The sequence below is a fragment of the Dasypus novemcinctus genome, chromosome 2 (genome assembly GCF_030445035.2).
Source record: "Dasypus novemcinctus isolate mDasNov1 chromosome 2, mDasNov1.1.hap2, whole genome shotgun sequence".
Classification (NCBI taxonomy): domain Eukaryota; kingdom Metazoa; phylum Chordata; class Mammalia; order Cingulata; family Dasypodidae; genus Dasypus; species Dasypus novemcinctus.
The window spans coordinates 40,291,529-40,306,455 of NC_080674.1; the positions used below are offsets into that span (position 1 = coordinate 40,291,529).

The 14,927-nt window shown below is 35.5% G+C and overlaps 1 protein-coding gene across 2 annotated transcripts in view; it reads right to left on the reverse strand.

The window, feature by feature from the left end:
- CPLANE1 (ciliogenesis and planar polarity effector complex subunit 1) overlaps window positions 1-14,927 on the reverse strand; it is a 174,408-nt gene that overhangs the window by 76,817 nt on the left and 82,664 nt on the right. For both annotated transcript variants that reach the window (XM_058307927.2, XM_058307923.2), the window contains exons 25-28: window positions 9,885-10,185; window positions 7,634-8,582; window positions 5,477-5,625; window positions 4,665-4,831 (exon numbers count right to left, since the gene is read on the reverse strand). In XM_058307927.2, coding sequence (XP_058163910.1) covers window positions 4,665-4,831; window positions 5,477-5,625; window positions 7,634-8,582; window positions 9,885-10,185 — 1,566 coding nt within the window. The remainder of the gene's footprint in view (window positions 1-4,664; window positions 4,832-5,476; window positions 5,626-7,633; window positions 8,583-9,884; window positions 10,186-14,927) is intronic.

Genomic DNA, 14,927 nt, shown 5'->3' on the forward strand with positions numbered 1-14,927 from the left:
AAATGAAATCAGAAAGCAGCAAGAGAAAAGAAAAACACCATATCCAAGAGAACATTGATAAGATTAAGTGCCGACCTCTCATCAGAAACCATGGAGGTAAGACAAAAGTGGTATGATGTATTTAAGGTACTGAAAGAGAAAAACTGCCAGCCAATAATTCTGAGTCAGACAAAACTGTCCTTCACAAATGAGTGTGAATTCAAAGTCTTCACAGACAAACAAAACTGAAAGAATATGTTACCAAATGAACAAAATACAAGAGATACTAAGGGGAGTGCTGGAACCTGAAAAAAACAAGTGGGAGAGACTTGGAGAAGAGTGTAGAAATGAAAATTATTAAGAAGAGTAAATTAAATGGTAAAAAAGAGAGATGATAGTAAGATATAACAACAGAAAGCCAAAGGACAAAATGGATGAAGTAATGCCTTTATGGTAGTAACATTACCACTGACCAAACAGAAATAGGAGAGATCATAAGAGCATACTATGAAAAACTGTATGCCAAAAAACTAGACATGTGGACAAGATGGACAAATTCCTAGAAACACACAAACCACCTACTGACCCTAGAAGAAATAGAAGACCACAACAAAACAATCACAAGTGAAGAGAATGAAACAGTCATCAAAAACCTCCCAAAGATGAAAAGCCCAGGACCAGATGTCTTAACAGGTGAATTCAACTAATCATTCAAAGACGTTTTAATATCAATCTTGCTCAAGCTCTTCGAAAAAACTGACCAGGCAAGAACACTACAAAACTAATTCTATGAAGTCAACATAACAGTAATACCAAAACCAGAAAAAGGTACTACAAAAAAGAAAATTAAAGACCAATATCGCTAATGAATATAGGCGCAAAAATTCTCAACAAAATACTTGCAAACCCAGTTCAAAAGCACATTAAAAGAATTACACAATATGATCAAGTGGGTTTTTCCCAGGTATGCAAGGGTGGTTCGACAGAAGAAAATCAATTAGTGTAATAAACCACATTGATAAATGGAAGAAGAAAAATCGCACGATCTTCTTTGATTGATAGAGAAAAGGCATTTGACAAAATACAGCACCGTTTCTTGACTAAAAACTCTCCAAAAGATAGGAATAGAAGGAAGCTTTCTAAATATGGTAAAGTGCATATGTGAAAAACCTCCAGCTAGCATTGTACTCAGTGGTGGAAGTCTGAAAGTTTTCCTGCTGATAACAGGAAAAAGGATGCCCACTGTTACAGTTATTCAATATTGTGATAGAAGTTCTAGCTGGATCAATTAGGCTAGATAAAGAAATAAAAGGCATCCAAATAGGAAAGGAAGAAGTGAAACTTGCACTGTTCACTGATTATGTGATCCTATCCTAGAAATTCACAACAAAGATACTAGAACTAATAGATGAGTTCAGCAAAGTGCCAGGATTGAAGATTAATTCATAAAAATCAATAGCATTTCTATACACAACCAAGGTGCAATTTGAGGAGGAAATCAGAAAAACATTCCATTTATAATAATGACTAAAAGAATAAAATATTTAGGAATAACCTTAACCAAGGACATAAAAGACCTGTATTTAGAATAAGACAAAACATTGCTAAAAAAAACAACAACAAAGAAGACCTAAATAAATGCAAGGACATTCCATGTTCATGGACTGGAAGATGTTAAGATATCAATCCTACACAAACTGATTTACAGATTCAATTGCAATTCCAATAAAAATTCCCAAAGCCTTTTTTTATTGGCAGAAATGGAAAAGCCAATTATCAAATTTATTTGCAAGGGTAAGGGGCCCAGAATTGCCAAAAATGTCTTAAAAAAGAAGAACAAGGTTGAAGGACTCTCAGTTCCTGACTTTAAAACATACACTGGGGGAGAGTGTAAACTATAATGTGAACCATTGACCATGTGGTACAGCAGTGCTCAGAGATGTAGTCACCAAGTGCAATGAATGCCCCATGATGATGGAGGAGGTTGTTTATGGGAGGAGTGGGGTGAGGGGATTGGGAGGGTAAAGGAAAATAAATTAAGAAAAAAAAAAGCACACTAGTTAGTGACAGTGGTTAAAAACAGCATGGTACTAACATAAAGACAGACAGACCAATGAAATCAAATTGAGAACTCAGAACCAGACCCACACATCTACAGTCAAGTGATTTTTGACAAGGTTGTTAAGCCCTTTCTGCTGGGTCAGAACAGTCTATTCAACAATTGGTGCTGGGAGAACTGAATAGCCATATTCAAAAGAAAGAAAGAGGACTCCTACCTCACACTTTATATAAAAATTAACTCAAAATGGATCAAGGACCTAAATATAAAAGTAACAACCATAAAACTCCTAAAAGAAAATGTAGGAAAACATCTTCAAGATCTTATAATAGGCAGTAGTTTCTTAAACCTTATACCCAAAGTACGTGTAACAAAAGACAAAATTTAAAAATGAGTCCTCCTCAAATTTGAACACTTCTACACCTCAAAAGACTGTCAAAAAGGTGAAAAAGCAGCCTACTCAATGGGGGGAAGTGTTTGGAAATCACATATAAGGGTTAATAACCATGATCTATAAAGAGATCATATTACTCAACAATAAAAAGACAAACTACCTGATTTTAAAATGGGCAAAAGACTTGAAAAGACAATTGTCTGAAGAAGAAATATAAATGGCAAAGAAACACATGAATATATGTTCAACTTAACTAGCGATTAAGGAAGTGCAAATCAAAACTACAATGAGATATCATTTCACACCTATCTGAGTGGCCACTATTTAAAAGTCAGAAAACTACAAGTGTTGGAGAGGAAGTAGAGAAACAGGAAGACTTATTCACTGTTGGTGGAAATGCAGAAATGTATAGCCACTGTGGAGTACTGTTTGGCAATTCCTAAGGAAGTTCACTATAGACTTGCCATGTAACCCGGCAATAATTATGAGGTATATACTCAGAAGAACTGAGAGCAGTGACACAGACAGACATCTGCACACCAATGTTCAGAGTGGCGTTATTCACAATTACCAAATGTTGGAAACAACCCAAGTGTCCATCAACTAATGAATGGATAAACAAATTGTGGTATATACAGATGATGGAATAATATAATAAAGTCGTGAAACTCATGACAACATGGATGAACCTGGAGGACATTATATTGAGTGATGCAAGCCAGACAAAAAAGGCCAAATACTGTATGATTGTGCTGTTATGGACTAAATACACTTATTGCGTAAACTCTTAGAATTAATAATATAGGTCACCAGAAAATAGAATGAGGATAGAGCATGGTAAGCTGAAGGTTAATCTTTGCAGAATTGGTAAAAGGTTGTTTGTAAATCTTTGGAAATGAATAGAAACGGTGACAGCACATCATACTGTTTGTAAATAGCAGAGCTATTATATGGGTATGACAGTGGTTGAAAGGGAAAATCTAGGGACATGTGTATTACAAGAAGGAAAACCAAAAAATGTAACAAGGGACTACATAACAGTGAAATCTCATGTAAAACATGAATATAGGTGATATTGCATATGTAATACTGTTGTTTTACAAAATATAAATACAAATACATTAGAAAGAAGGTAACAGAATAGCATCTATGTACATCAGGGGAAGTGTATAGAGAGAGAGATTGAGAGGTGAAGAGTTTGTTTTTTATTATTACTGCAATAATGAAAATGCTCTAAAAATCACTGAAGTGATGAATGTAGTACAACTATGTGGTTAGACTGAATACCACTGATGGTACACTTTGGATGGATTTATACTTTATTAATATGTATTGGTAAAATTGATTTGTTAAAAAACACTTGGAGATTATGCCCTCTTCACATCAGGTAAATCCCTGATGAGCCTTGGGAGGCCTCATATCAGTGTGAATAATTCTATATAAAGCCCTAAGTGTTTCTGTGTTTAAAAAAAACTGCCAGGGAGCGGTCCTTGGAACTACTTCATAGAAAGGAAGAGATAATTACATAAGGTAAGGGGCCCAATAATTTTAATAGAGCCACAAGTATAAAATTACCTACAATGTTCTTGGTTTTTGTTTTTTTTAAAAAGATTTGTTTATTTATTTATTTCTCTCCCCTTCCTCCCCCCCCCCCCAGCTGTCTGCTCTGTGTTCATTTGCTGTATATTCTTCTATGACCGCTTCTATCCTTATCAGTGGCACCAAGGAATCTGTGTTCCTTTTTGTTGTGTCATCTTGTTGCATCAGTTCTCCGTGTGTGCAGCACCATTCCTGGGCAGGCTGCACTTTCCTGATGCACTTTCCTTTGTGCTGGACGGCTCTCCCCATGGGGCACACTCCCTGTGCGTGGGGCTCCCCTATGCAGGGGACAGCCCCTTGTAGCATGGCACTCCCTGCATGCATCAGCACTGCACATGGGCCAGCTCCACACGGGTCAAGGAGGCCTGGGGTTTGAACTGTGGACCTCCCATGTGGTAGGCGAGCGCCCTATCCATTAGGCCAAGTCCGCTTCCCCTTGGTTTTATTGAAAACATTCAGTTTTCAAATTAATACAGTCAACATTTCATAAATATTATATCTTCTCTTAATTTTTTGTTTTAGGCTGTTGTAAACACACTAACCTAGAATATAAGACTAAATAAATTATGCTAGGTAATGATTATTCCAATATGAAATTAATAAAGCCAAAATAAATAATCTAAATGAACTAACCTTCATAATCTGATATGTGCAAATCCATTTCTTCCTGAACGAATGTTTCTACTACTTCTAAAAGATCCTCATCAATATCAACAAATTCTTTTTCAATATCATGAGTGACAGAAGTAATCTCATTATTGATTTCTTTCATTTCAGGATTTTTTGTCTCATTTGGCATTCTATTGATAAAAAATGGAGACACTAAAATTATAACTCATTCTTGGAAACAAAGAGTTTGTTTATATTTGATTAAGTTTTTCAAAAACAAAGAGTAATCTTAAGTTTTCATATTTATAAAAACAAAGTTTTTTTTAACCATATCTGGTTATTTTTTATAACCATAGTAGAAGCTCAATGAAAAGTTGCTCAATGAAAGACCAAATATTTCAGCTTTTATTTATCAAAAGTTGAGAATAATTCCAATTTATCTGAATTGTTTACCAGTTTCACAAAGGAATCTTCCTGCTATAAGGGCTTTGCCCTTGGTATTTAAAAACTCAATACTATTGCTTCATATATTAAATGGATAAAATGATTTGTTCAACTTCCTCTGACATTGGAATAATAGATTAATATAAATAAATAAAACAAGCTATCAGGGTAAACTATTTCTTCTCTGAGAAGAAACAAGCCAGACCAACAGGAAAGAACCATAATTTACAACGAATTGTTAAAGCACTTCAGAAAGCGCTCATTTTCTGTTTCCCTAGTTCAGAGAAATGCTCATTCCTTTAACATTCAAGGGTTCGATTCTTCTCTTTAAGCCCAAACATCACCAAACCATGTATCTACTATTGAAAGGAAGAACATAATCAACAACTTACTTGAAGATAGTTTGACAAGATTCATTTTGATTATTTCTTTCCTCAGTTTCACCTTGAGATGATACTGCAACCACAGAGCCAGCATCAATTTTGCTCTTATTCTCAATAATGGGTCCACTCTGAGACCCAGTGTAATGCTTCTCTAGGACCTAAAAAGAACCATTTATAGTACTTAATATACATTACTGAACCTCTTATTTTTTCGTATTTTAGAAGAATACCAAACCTCCTCATTCATTCTCTTATTCATTCATCCATCAAGTATTTACTGATTCCAACAACCAATATTGTTGGATGAAGCAATAAGCAAATCTTTATTCCACCTGGAAATATCAACTCTGACTCCCTAAATAACACTCAAAAGAAATAAGCTGGACTGATTCTTAAGGTATATTGTCATTGTTTTCAGGTCACAAAATAGTGGTAATAAAAAATGTAAAGTTACTTTCATTTCTTTTTTTTTTTGTTATTTTGAAGACATTTAGTAATTATTTCAAAATGGTATAGTGGGCAAAAAATACTTCCTGCTAAAAATATAAGGGGTATATCCCTTTTGTTTCTTACTTAGAAAGTTAAGTAAGAATTAGCTAGAAATACTTTGAAATTTTAATGATAAAATTATCAATTTAATAACCTACCTCAGAAAGCAGAAACTGGACTAAAAAAGAACCCACAGAAAAACAAAAAATAAAACACACACACACACACATCCTTTGACCTAGAATAAACAACTATAGAAAGTTCTATAGAAAGACATTCTAAAGTAGAAAAATATTAGATATTACTGAAATTCTCCAAATATGAAAGAAGTCCCTGCCCCAACTATTTTACAGTAAGAAGAAAATAGACATTTTTCCAAGAAATTGAGCTCTATCTTCTGTTTTGTTTTATTTTTGAATTGTAACAAATCACATAACCAGAAACATTTTATGCAACAAGTACTTTCTTTTGCAAACAGCTGAATTAAAAGAACAGCCTGCTACTTGTCAATGATAAGAGAAAAGAAATAACTCATAAGCACTAATTTCTCTATTGACACACTTCTGCCTTTACAGGTTTGGTTCCCCAGTGTCCTGTGGATGGAGAGCATGAGAAAGATGGTTCTCTAATGCAGTTGAGGAGATATCATTAAAAAAACTGGATAGGGGAGTGGATGTGGCTCCACAGTGTAGGGGAGCTGAATACCTGCTTTCCACACAGGGGGTCCCAGGTTCAGTTCCTGGTGCCTCCTAAAAACAAAACATAACCAAAAAAACAAAACAAAAACCAGCAAGCAAACAAATAACAACAAAATAAAAACAAAAAAACCTTGGAGCCAATGTGGCTCAGGGGTTGAGCACCGGCTTCCCACATACGAGGTCCCGGGTTCAATCTCCAACACCAGTACCAAAAAAAGGAAAGAAAAAACTGGATAGTGGGAAACGGACTTTGGCCCAGTGGTTAGGGCGTCCGTCTACCATATGGGAGGTCCGCGGTTCAAACCCCGGGCCTCCTCGACCCGTGTGGAGCGCGCCATGCGCAGTGCTGATGCGCGCAAGGAGTGCCGTGCCACGCAAGGGTGTCCCCCGCGTGGGGGAGCCCCCACGCGCAAGGAGTGCGCCCGTGAGGAAAGCCGCCCAGCGTGAAAAGAAAGAGCAGCCTGCCCAGGAATGGCGCCGCCCACACTTTCCGTGTCGCTTACGACAACAGAAGCGGACAAAGAAACAAGACGCAGCGAATAGACACCAAGAACAGACAACCAGGGGAGGGGGGGTAAATTAAATAAATAAATAAATCTTTAAAAAAAAAAAAAAAAAAACAAAACTGGATAGCTGCCTAGTCCTTCATCTGAACCAAAACCTGAAACTTAAAAGTAATATAAATATCACTTTAAAAAACACTTAAAATTATCTTCTTCCCTTTGTCTTTCTTAAATACAAACAAAACCCCAAAACCTTACAGCCTTTCTGAAAGCACTTTTACTCTCAGAGATTAATTTTTAAGAATTAAAGGAAACACTTAAAGAAAAAGAAAAAAACAGGTAATACAAAATATAATTAACACTGTAATAAATTTACAGTTACTTAGAAAACCTTTAAGAAACAAAGAAATAGAAATAAAGTTTTAATCTAAAATGATAAGTCTCACTTGAATGTAAAAAATTATTCAGGTACTTACATTAATAACGGCATTTTTAGCTTTATGTGCAGCAAAATAGGGTTGTTCCAAAAGCCATAAGGATGTAAGAATGGCTGCTGTAGAAGTCTTCACACGAATTACTGGACTGTACTCATAGGATGACTCCGTGATACTAGAATCACAGAGCAGTCTTCTATCAGACCATCTTATCATCCATTCCAGCAGTCTTCCTACACTGCCAAATGTGTTACTTAGTACTAGAGGAAGATCTTCTTGGGGGTTAATATCATTGCTTTGAATTGCTTTGAATTGGAAAACACATCTTCTTGTTTTAATGGGTTTGGGAGTCCAAAAAATGTGGTTTGGCAATCTGTGGATTAGTGGTTTCTCTCGATTGTTATCTTGCATTCTGTAAATTGATTTTTGTTTCAAACCGAATAATCCACTCTTTACTTCATTTTTATTGACTTCATTCAAAGAATTCTCTACAAAAGGTCTGATGCCTTGATTAATTATTACTGCAGCTGAAAGTGCCTCATTTTCTAAACTTATGGCACATTCATTGTTTAAAGAGGACGAATTTTCAGATTCACATGACTCAGGAACAACAACAAAGCAAGAGCCAGCTCTGAACACATTCTGGCTTTTGGTTTTGCCTTGACGTCGTTTTAATGTTGTATGCACATCAAAAAGTAAAGAATTAAGTTCATGTTCTCTAAGATGTGCAGAAAAACTGGTTAGAAATGGAATACCAGGATCACTAGAACTAAGGCGGTCTCTTTCAAGAACATAACTCAAAAAGAGATCAAGGAAGTTAATATATTCATCATCATCACGTTCAAATTCCCAAACACCTATTATAGGAAGTGCATTCTGTGATAACTTTTCATGATTTTTCTTGCTTTTAGGGTTTTCTTTCTGATTATATATTTTCAGTTTTTCATTGGGTTTGCCAGTCAATGTCAATTCCATAGGATTTGGAGCATTTCTATAGCAAAAAAAAAAAAAAAAAAAATTGAAAAAGACAAAAAAATTAAAAACCATTTAATCACAAATTATTTTTAGAATTGACAGTAAAAATTATCACCAATGATTAAGTCAGGTAACTTTTGTGCCTTGATGATCTATCTTTTAAATGAGAAGGATGGACTAAATAATCTTTAAGTGTTTTCTAGAGCTGAACATTCTAGGAATCCAAAACTATAACACATTAATATCAACAGGAATATCTGTGTTAAAAGATTAAAATGTGTTTATAGAAAAAAAAAGGGGGGGGTTCCTTTAATAGATTCAAACTGAGAAATAAAAATCAATGAAAAATGCTTAGTTGGGGTTACTTGTTCTGTCCCTTTCAGCTCCCCTTGGACCATTTACCACAGGCAGGATGGCCACAGGATTCTTTGCTATATAAAAGCCAGAAATTGTTTCTAAACACCTTCAGGTACTATTAAATCTGTTGGACAGGTGCCTTTACTGCTGACCATAATTACTTTTAAGTGTTTCCTTTCAACATGCTACTTGGGCAGAACATAGATCCTAGCTCCCTCAAGAAGAAAACTGAAATTTCATGTTAAGCGCCTGGGTTAAAGTTACAGTATCTCTTCTTATTAAGAATGTGCATACCCACAAAAAAGCAATTTTCAGGGAACTCCTATACTAACATTTTAAGCACACTTGTTTTGTGAAACAAGCATATTGAGAATACTACTACATATGGTTTAATTAGATGCTTGGAGTAGTTGGTATTATTTCATATAAAAAAGATTGTGGTTGATTATATAATCTTTCAGTCAAGAGAAGAATAAATTGCATTGGAGATAATGGAATTATGAAGGAAAAACATATGCTTCAAATCTCAGTAACTTAGGTTTAGATAATAAGCAAGAACTTTCCAACAATTTACGGACAAGTTTCAAAGATTAAGGTGCAATTTCCTTCCTTGGACATCCTTAAAAATAACATGGCCAACCAAATAATCCCCAACTATTTAAGTCTAGGGACTAAAAGTCCTCCAGTGGCCTCCAGAATTTTATCTACTCTTTTCATTTTATAATTTCAGATGGCAAATTATTTCTCATCTCAAAAATATTTTTAAAAGATTTTCAAATATACAGTCTCATTTTACACTCTGAATATTCTTGTCAATAGGAGGGTGGCACTTATTCATGTTATTAATTGTATAGTCAATGCACATTGCTGGTAGTAGAAATTAGCTTATCAACTGCACAGAAATTTTTAAAACTGTTTTCCAAGGAAGGGAATGCTAGCTATTAAGAGATCTCAACTATACCTTTGATAGTAATGTATCCTACTTTTTTCTTCCACTGACAAAGCTTCAGAGAAAGTATCAACTGTATCTGCATCACTGTGAACCAGAGAATTCTCCAGTTTGGGGAGTGTACTCCTGCTCAAACTATTCTCCAGGGAAAACTTGTCAAAACCAGGAGCACCATCTGATTTATCTTCTTCAGCTGGTTCCCATACATTCATCTCAAAAGGACCTATATTTCTACACACACGCTTCAGAGCTTTCACCCTTACTTTATGAATAGAATGCATGATAACAGACATCATTTCTTCATTTTGGGTGCCTAAAAAAGAAAAGAATGAAAAGTCTTAAAGTTCACTAAATTGTTTCAACCTGAGACAAATGGGAATCCAAATCTTGTCCATTCTGGTGACATGAAACTTAACTGATGACTGAGGCTGCAGCTGAGGCTGATTTCAGCATTCTTACAGAGCATAGTTTCTTTAGTTTTCATTAGAAGGCTATTGCCTATATTTTAAGGGAGAACTACAAAATCTAGAGAGGATCCATTAATGAAGAATAATAGGCAGGTGACATCATCAATATGGTGGTGCAAGACACCACCAGGAATGTTTCCCCTTAAATAAAAGAGCAGATTCAACTTATTTGGAACTCTGGATGACAACAGAGGCTGAAGAAAGACTCCATAAATACTGAATTGAACGGAAAAAAAAAAGCACATGCAAAAAAGAGATACAAAAGCAGCACAAACTTACCAGTCCCATTCCCCCACACTCGATTCCACACAGTTTAAGAGACACACAGCAGCAGTGCTCCAGTTTGGGCACCTCATACCGTGATTGCTGACCACAGAGCCAACCTCAGCAACAACTCATAGTTCCACATACACTCAGACACAGAGACCCTAGCTCACCGAGAACCAACGTGGTGCCCTAAGGTTGGTGTGCATGTACATACAAAGTGGTTCCCCAGAAAAGAGTGACCTGTGGCAGAATATTGCAATCTGTGCACACTCTAAGCCTTGTTCCTAACTGCAGGTACAGCTAAATAAAAATTGGGTATTTTTAAACATTAACCTTACCTGATTCCATGTGTCAAGATCCTCTAATGCAGAAGTTATCAGAAGCAGAAAATCCTTACAAAAAGGGAACTAAATTGCTGTGAGGCAGTATAGATCCAGAGCTGAAAGCTGGGAGTGAAAAGGTATCCAGAGCACAGGAAAGGAGGTGATCAAATCATAGCCACTTGGGAGGGAAATTTGTGTAAAAACCAAGAGACTTACTAAGGACCCCTGGAGGAGAGATTCAAGAAAAGAAATCCCCTCCTGGAGGGGAAACAGTCACATATAGTAGAGAAGCACAGGCAGAAAGACCTGAGAAAAATATCAACTGTTGAACAGAGGCTGCTCTAAAGATTCAGTATAAGTAAATAAAGTGTTGAAGAGCCTTTAATACACAGCCAATCTACACCAAAACTGTAGTCAAGAGGGAGAAACAGACTTCAGACTTAGAACATCAAAACAATTAAATGTCCAGACATCAACAAAAGATCACAAGCCATACAAAGAAACAAGAAGACATAGCTCAATCAAGGGAACAAATTAAAACATCAGAGGAACAAATAACCAAAGATGTCAGTCAAATCTCCTAAATCAATTCAAGGAGTTAAAGGAAAATATGGATAGAAATAAATCAAATATGGATAACCACCTAAAGGATATAAAGAAGACAACATATGAACAAAGATAAACAAAGTTTGAAAAGGAACATAGAACTTATGGTTATGAAAAACATAACAATGGAGATTAAAAATAGACTACAGGCATTTAAAAATAGATTTAAAAATGTGGAAGAAAGAGTCAGGAAACTATTACAACTGACCCCAAAGAAACAAAAATGATAATAAGAGGATATTAGGAGAAAATGTATGCCAAAAGACACCTAGATGGAATGGACAAATTCCTAAAACAGCACAAATAACCTACATTGACTCTACAAGAAATACAGGAACATAACAAACCAATCATAAGTAAAGAGACTGAATCAGGTAATCAAAAATCTCCCAACAAAGAAAAGTCCAGGACCAGATGGCTTCACAGGTGATTTCTACCAAACATTTAGAGAAGAATTAATACTAATTTTGTTTAAACTCTTCCAAAAAATTAAAGAGGAGAGAAAATTACCCAACATATTTTATGAAGCCAACATCACCCTAATACCAAAGCCAGATAAAAACACTGCAAGAAAAGAAAATTACAGACCAATCTCTCTAAAGAATACAGATGCAAAAATTCTCAACAAAATAGCTGCAAATCAAGAGCATGTAAAAACAATTATAAATCATGATCAAGGGTGTTGTGTTTTGTTCCTAGTATGCAAGGGTGGTTCAACATAAGAAAATCAATCAATGTAATAAACCACATTAACAAACTGAAGGGAAAAAAAAAACATGTTTATCTCGATTGATGTAAAAAAGACATTTGTCCAGTAACCTTTCTTGATAAAAACACTTTAAAAGATAGGTATAGAAGGAAAGTTCCTCAACATAATAAAGGGCCTATATGAAAATCCTATAACCAGTTTTATATTCAATGGGGGTAGTGTTGAAAGCTTTCTCTCTATGATCAGAAAAAAGACAAGGAAGCCTACTTAAATCACTGTTATTCAATATTGTTAGAAGTTTTATACAGAGCAATTAGAAAAGAAAAAATAAATAAAAGGCACCCAAATTGGGAAAGAGGAAGTAAAACTCTATTCGTAGATGACATGATCTTATATTTAGAAAATCCCAAAATATCTACAACGAAGATAGTAGAGTTAATAATTGAGTTCAGCAAAGTGGCAGGATACAAGATCAACTTATAAAAATCAGTAGTTTCTATCCACTAGTAATGAACAAGCTGAGGAGGAAATCAAGGGGAAAAAATCCATTTACAAAAGAAACAAAAAGACTCAAATATCTAGGAATTAATATAACCAAGAATGTAAAGGATCTGTATTCAGAAAACTACAAAACAATGCTAAAAGAAATCAAAGAAGTTCTAAACAAATGGAAGGACATTCATGTCCATGAATTGTGATTATATCAATCCTACCTGTGGCAGCAGTTTGATATTATTTATGAATTCCAAAAGAGATGTTGTTTGTAAACCAGTATGTTCCATTGGGCATGATACCCTTTGATTGTATTAGATTCAGCTGATAAGTCTTTGATTAAATTGTGTTAAGATTAGGGCTTTGATTAGACAACATCATTAGGACATGCAGGGCTGAGTCCCCACCCCCTTGGTGGGATGATAAAACAGAGTGTCACACAGAAGTAGACACACAAAGCAAATACACAGAATAAGACACACAGAGAATCTTGCAGTCCGGGAAGAGAGATGAGCCTGATAGTTTACAATTGATCTTATGAAGAGAACAGAGCAGCTGAACTCTGAAAGATAGATGAGCCCTATGCCAGCCTACAGCTGAGATAAGAAGAAGCTGGACCCACAGAGCCTTAAGAGGAAAGATGAAGGCCAAGTCCTCACAAAAACATATGGCTTTGAGTGAGAAAGTACCTTTATGGTACCTTGAGCTGGACTCTTTAGGGCCTTGTGACTATAGGCTTCTACCCGAAATAAACACCCTTTATAAAAGCCAACAGATTTCTGATACTTTGCATCAGCACCCCTTTTGGATGACTAATACACTATCCAAACTGATTTGTAGATTCAATGCAATAACAAAATTCCAACAGCATACTTTAAAGAAGGAGAAAAGTCAATTACCAGATTTATTTGGAAGGGAAAGGGGTCCCAAATAGCCAAAAACATCCTAAAAAAAGAGCTAAGTTAGAGGAGACTCATGCTTCCTGACCTTGAAGTGTATTATAAAGCTACAGTTGTCAAAACAGCATGGTATGGTGTAAATATAGATACACTGATCAATGGAATCAAATTGAGAGTTCAGAAATGGACCCTCACTTCTATGCTGAACTGATTTTTGATGAGCCTACCATGTCCACTTTTCTGAGACAGAACAGTCTCTTCAACATATAGTACTGAGTGAATTGGATATCCATAACCAAAAGAAAGAATCAACTCAAAATAGATCAAAGACTTAAACATAAAATCCCAGGACAAAAAACTCCTGGAAAATATTGTAGGGAAACATCTTCAAGACCTTGTAGTAGATGGGGTCTCTTAAACCTTAAACCTAAATCACAAGCAACAAAGCAAAAAATAGATATATGGGACCTCATCAACATTAAACACTTCTACAACTCAAAAGACTTTGTGAAGAGGGTAAAAAGGCAGCCTACACAATAGGAGAAAATATTTGGAAATCACACATCCAACAAGGATCTATTATCCATGGTATATAAAGAGATCCTACAACTCAACAATAAAAGACAAATGACCCAATTCAAAAATGGGCAAAGGACCTGAATATTCATTTTTCTAAAGAAGAAATACAAATGGCAAAGGAACACATGAAAAAATGTTCAACACCACTGGCTATTAGGTAAATGCAAATCAAAGCTACAATGAGATATCATTTCACACCTACTAGAATGGCCTTTATTAATAAAACAGAAAACTACAAGTGCTGGAGAGGATGTGTTGAGATAGGAAGGCTTACTCACTGTTAGTGGAAATATAGAGTGGTACAGCCACAGTGCAAGTCTGCTTGGTGGTTCCTAAGGAAGTTAGATATAGATCTATCATGTGACCTGGCAATACTGTTGCTAGGTATATAGTCAGAAGAGGTAAGAGCTGTGACACAAACAGACATCTGCACACCAATGTTCATAGCGACATTATAACAATAACCAAAAGGTGGAAATAACCTAGGTGTCCATCAACTGATGAATGGCTAAACAAATTGTGGGATATACACACAATGGAATATACAAAGCTGTAAGAAACAATGTAGTCATGAAGCATATGACAATGTGGATGAACCTGGAGGATATTATATTGAATGAAACAAGCCAGGCACAAAAGGACAAATATTGTTTGATTTTGCTATTATGAACTAAATATAGTGAACAAACTCAGGGAGCTAATAGTTAGACTAT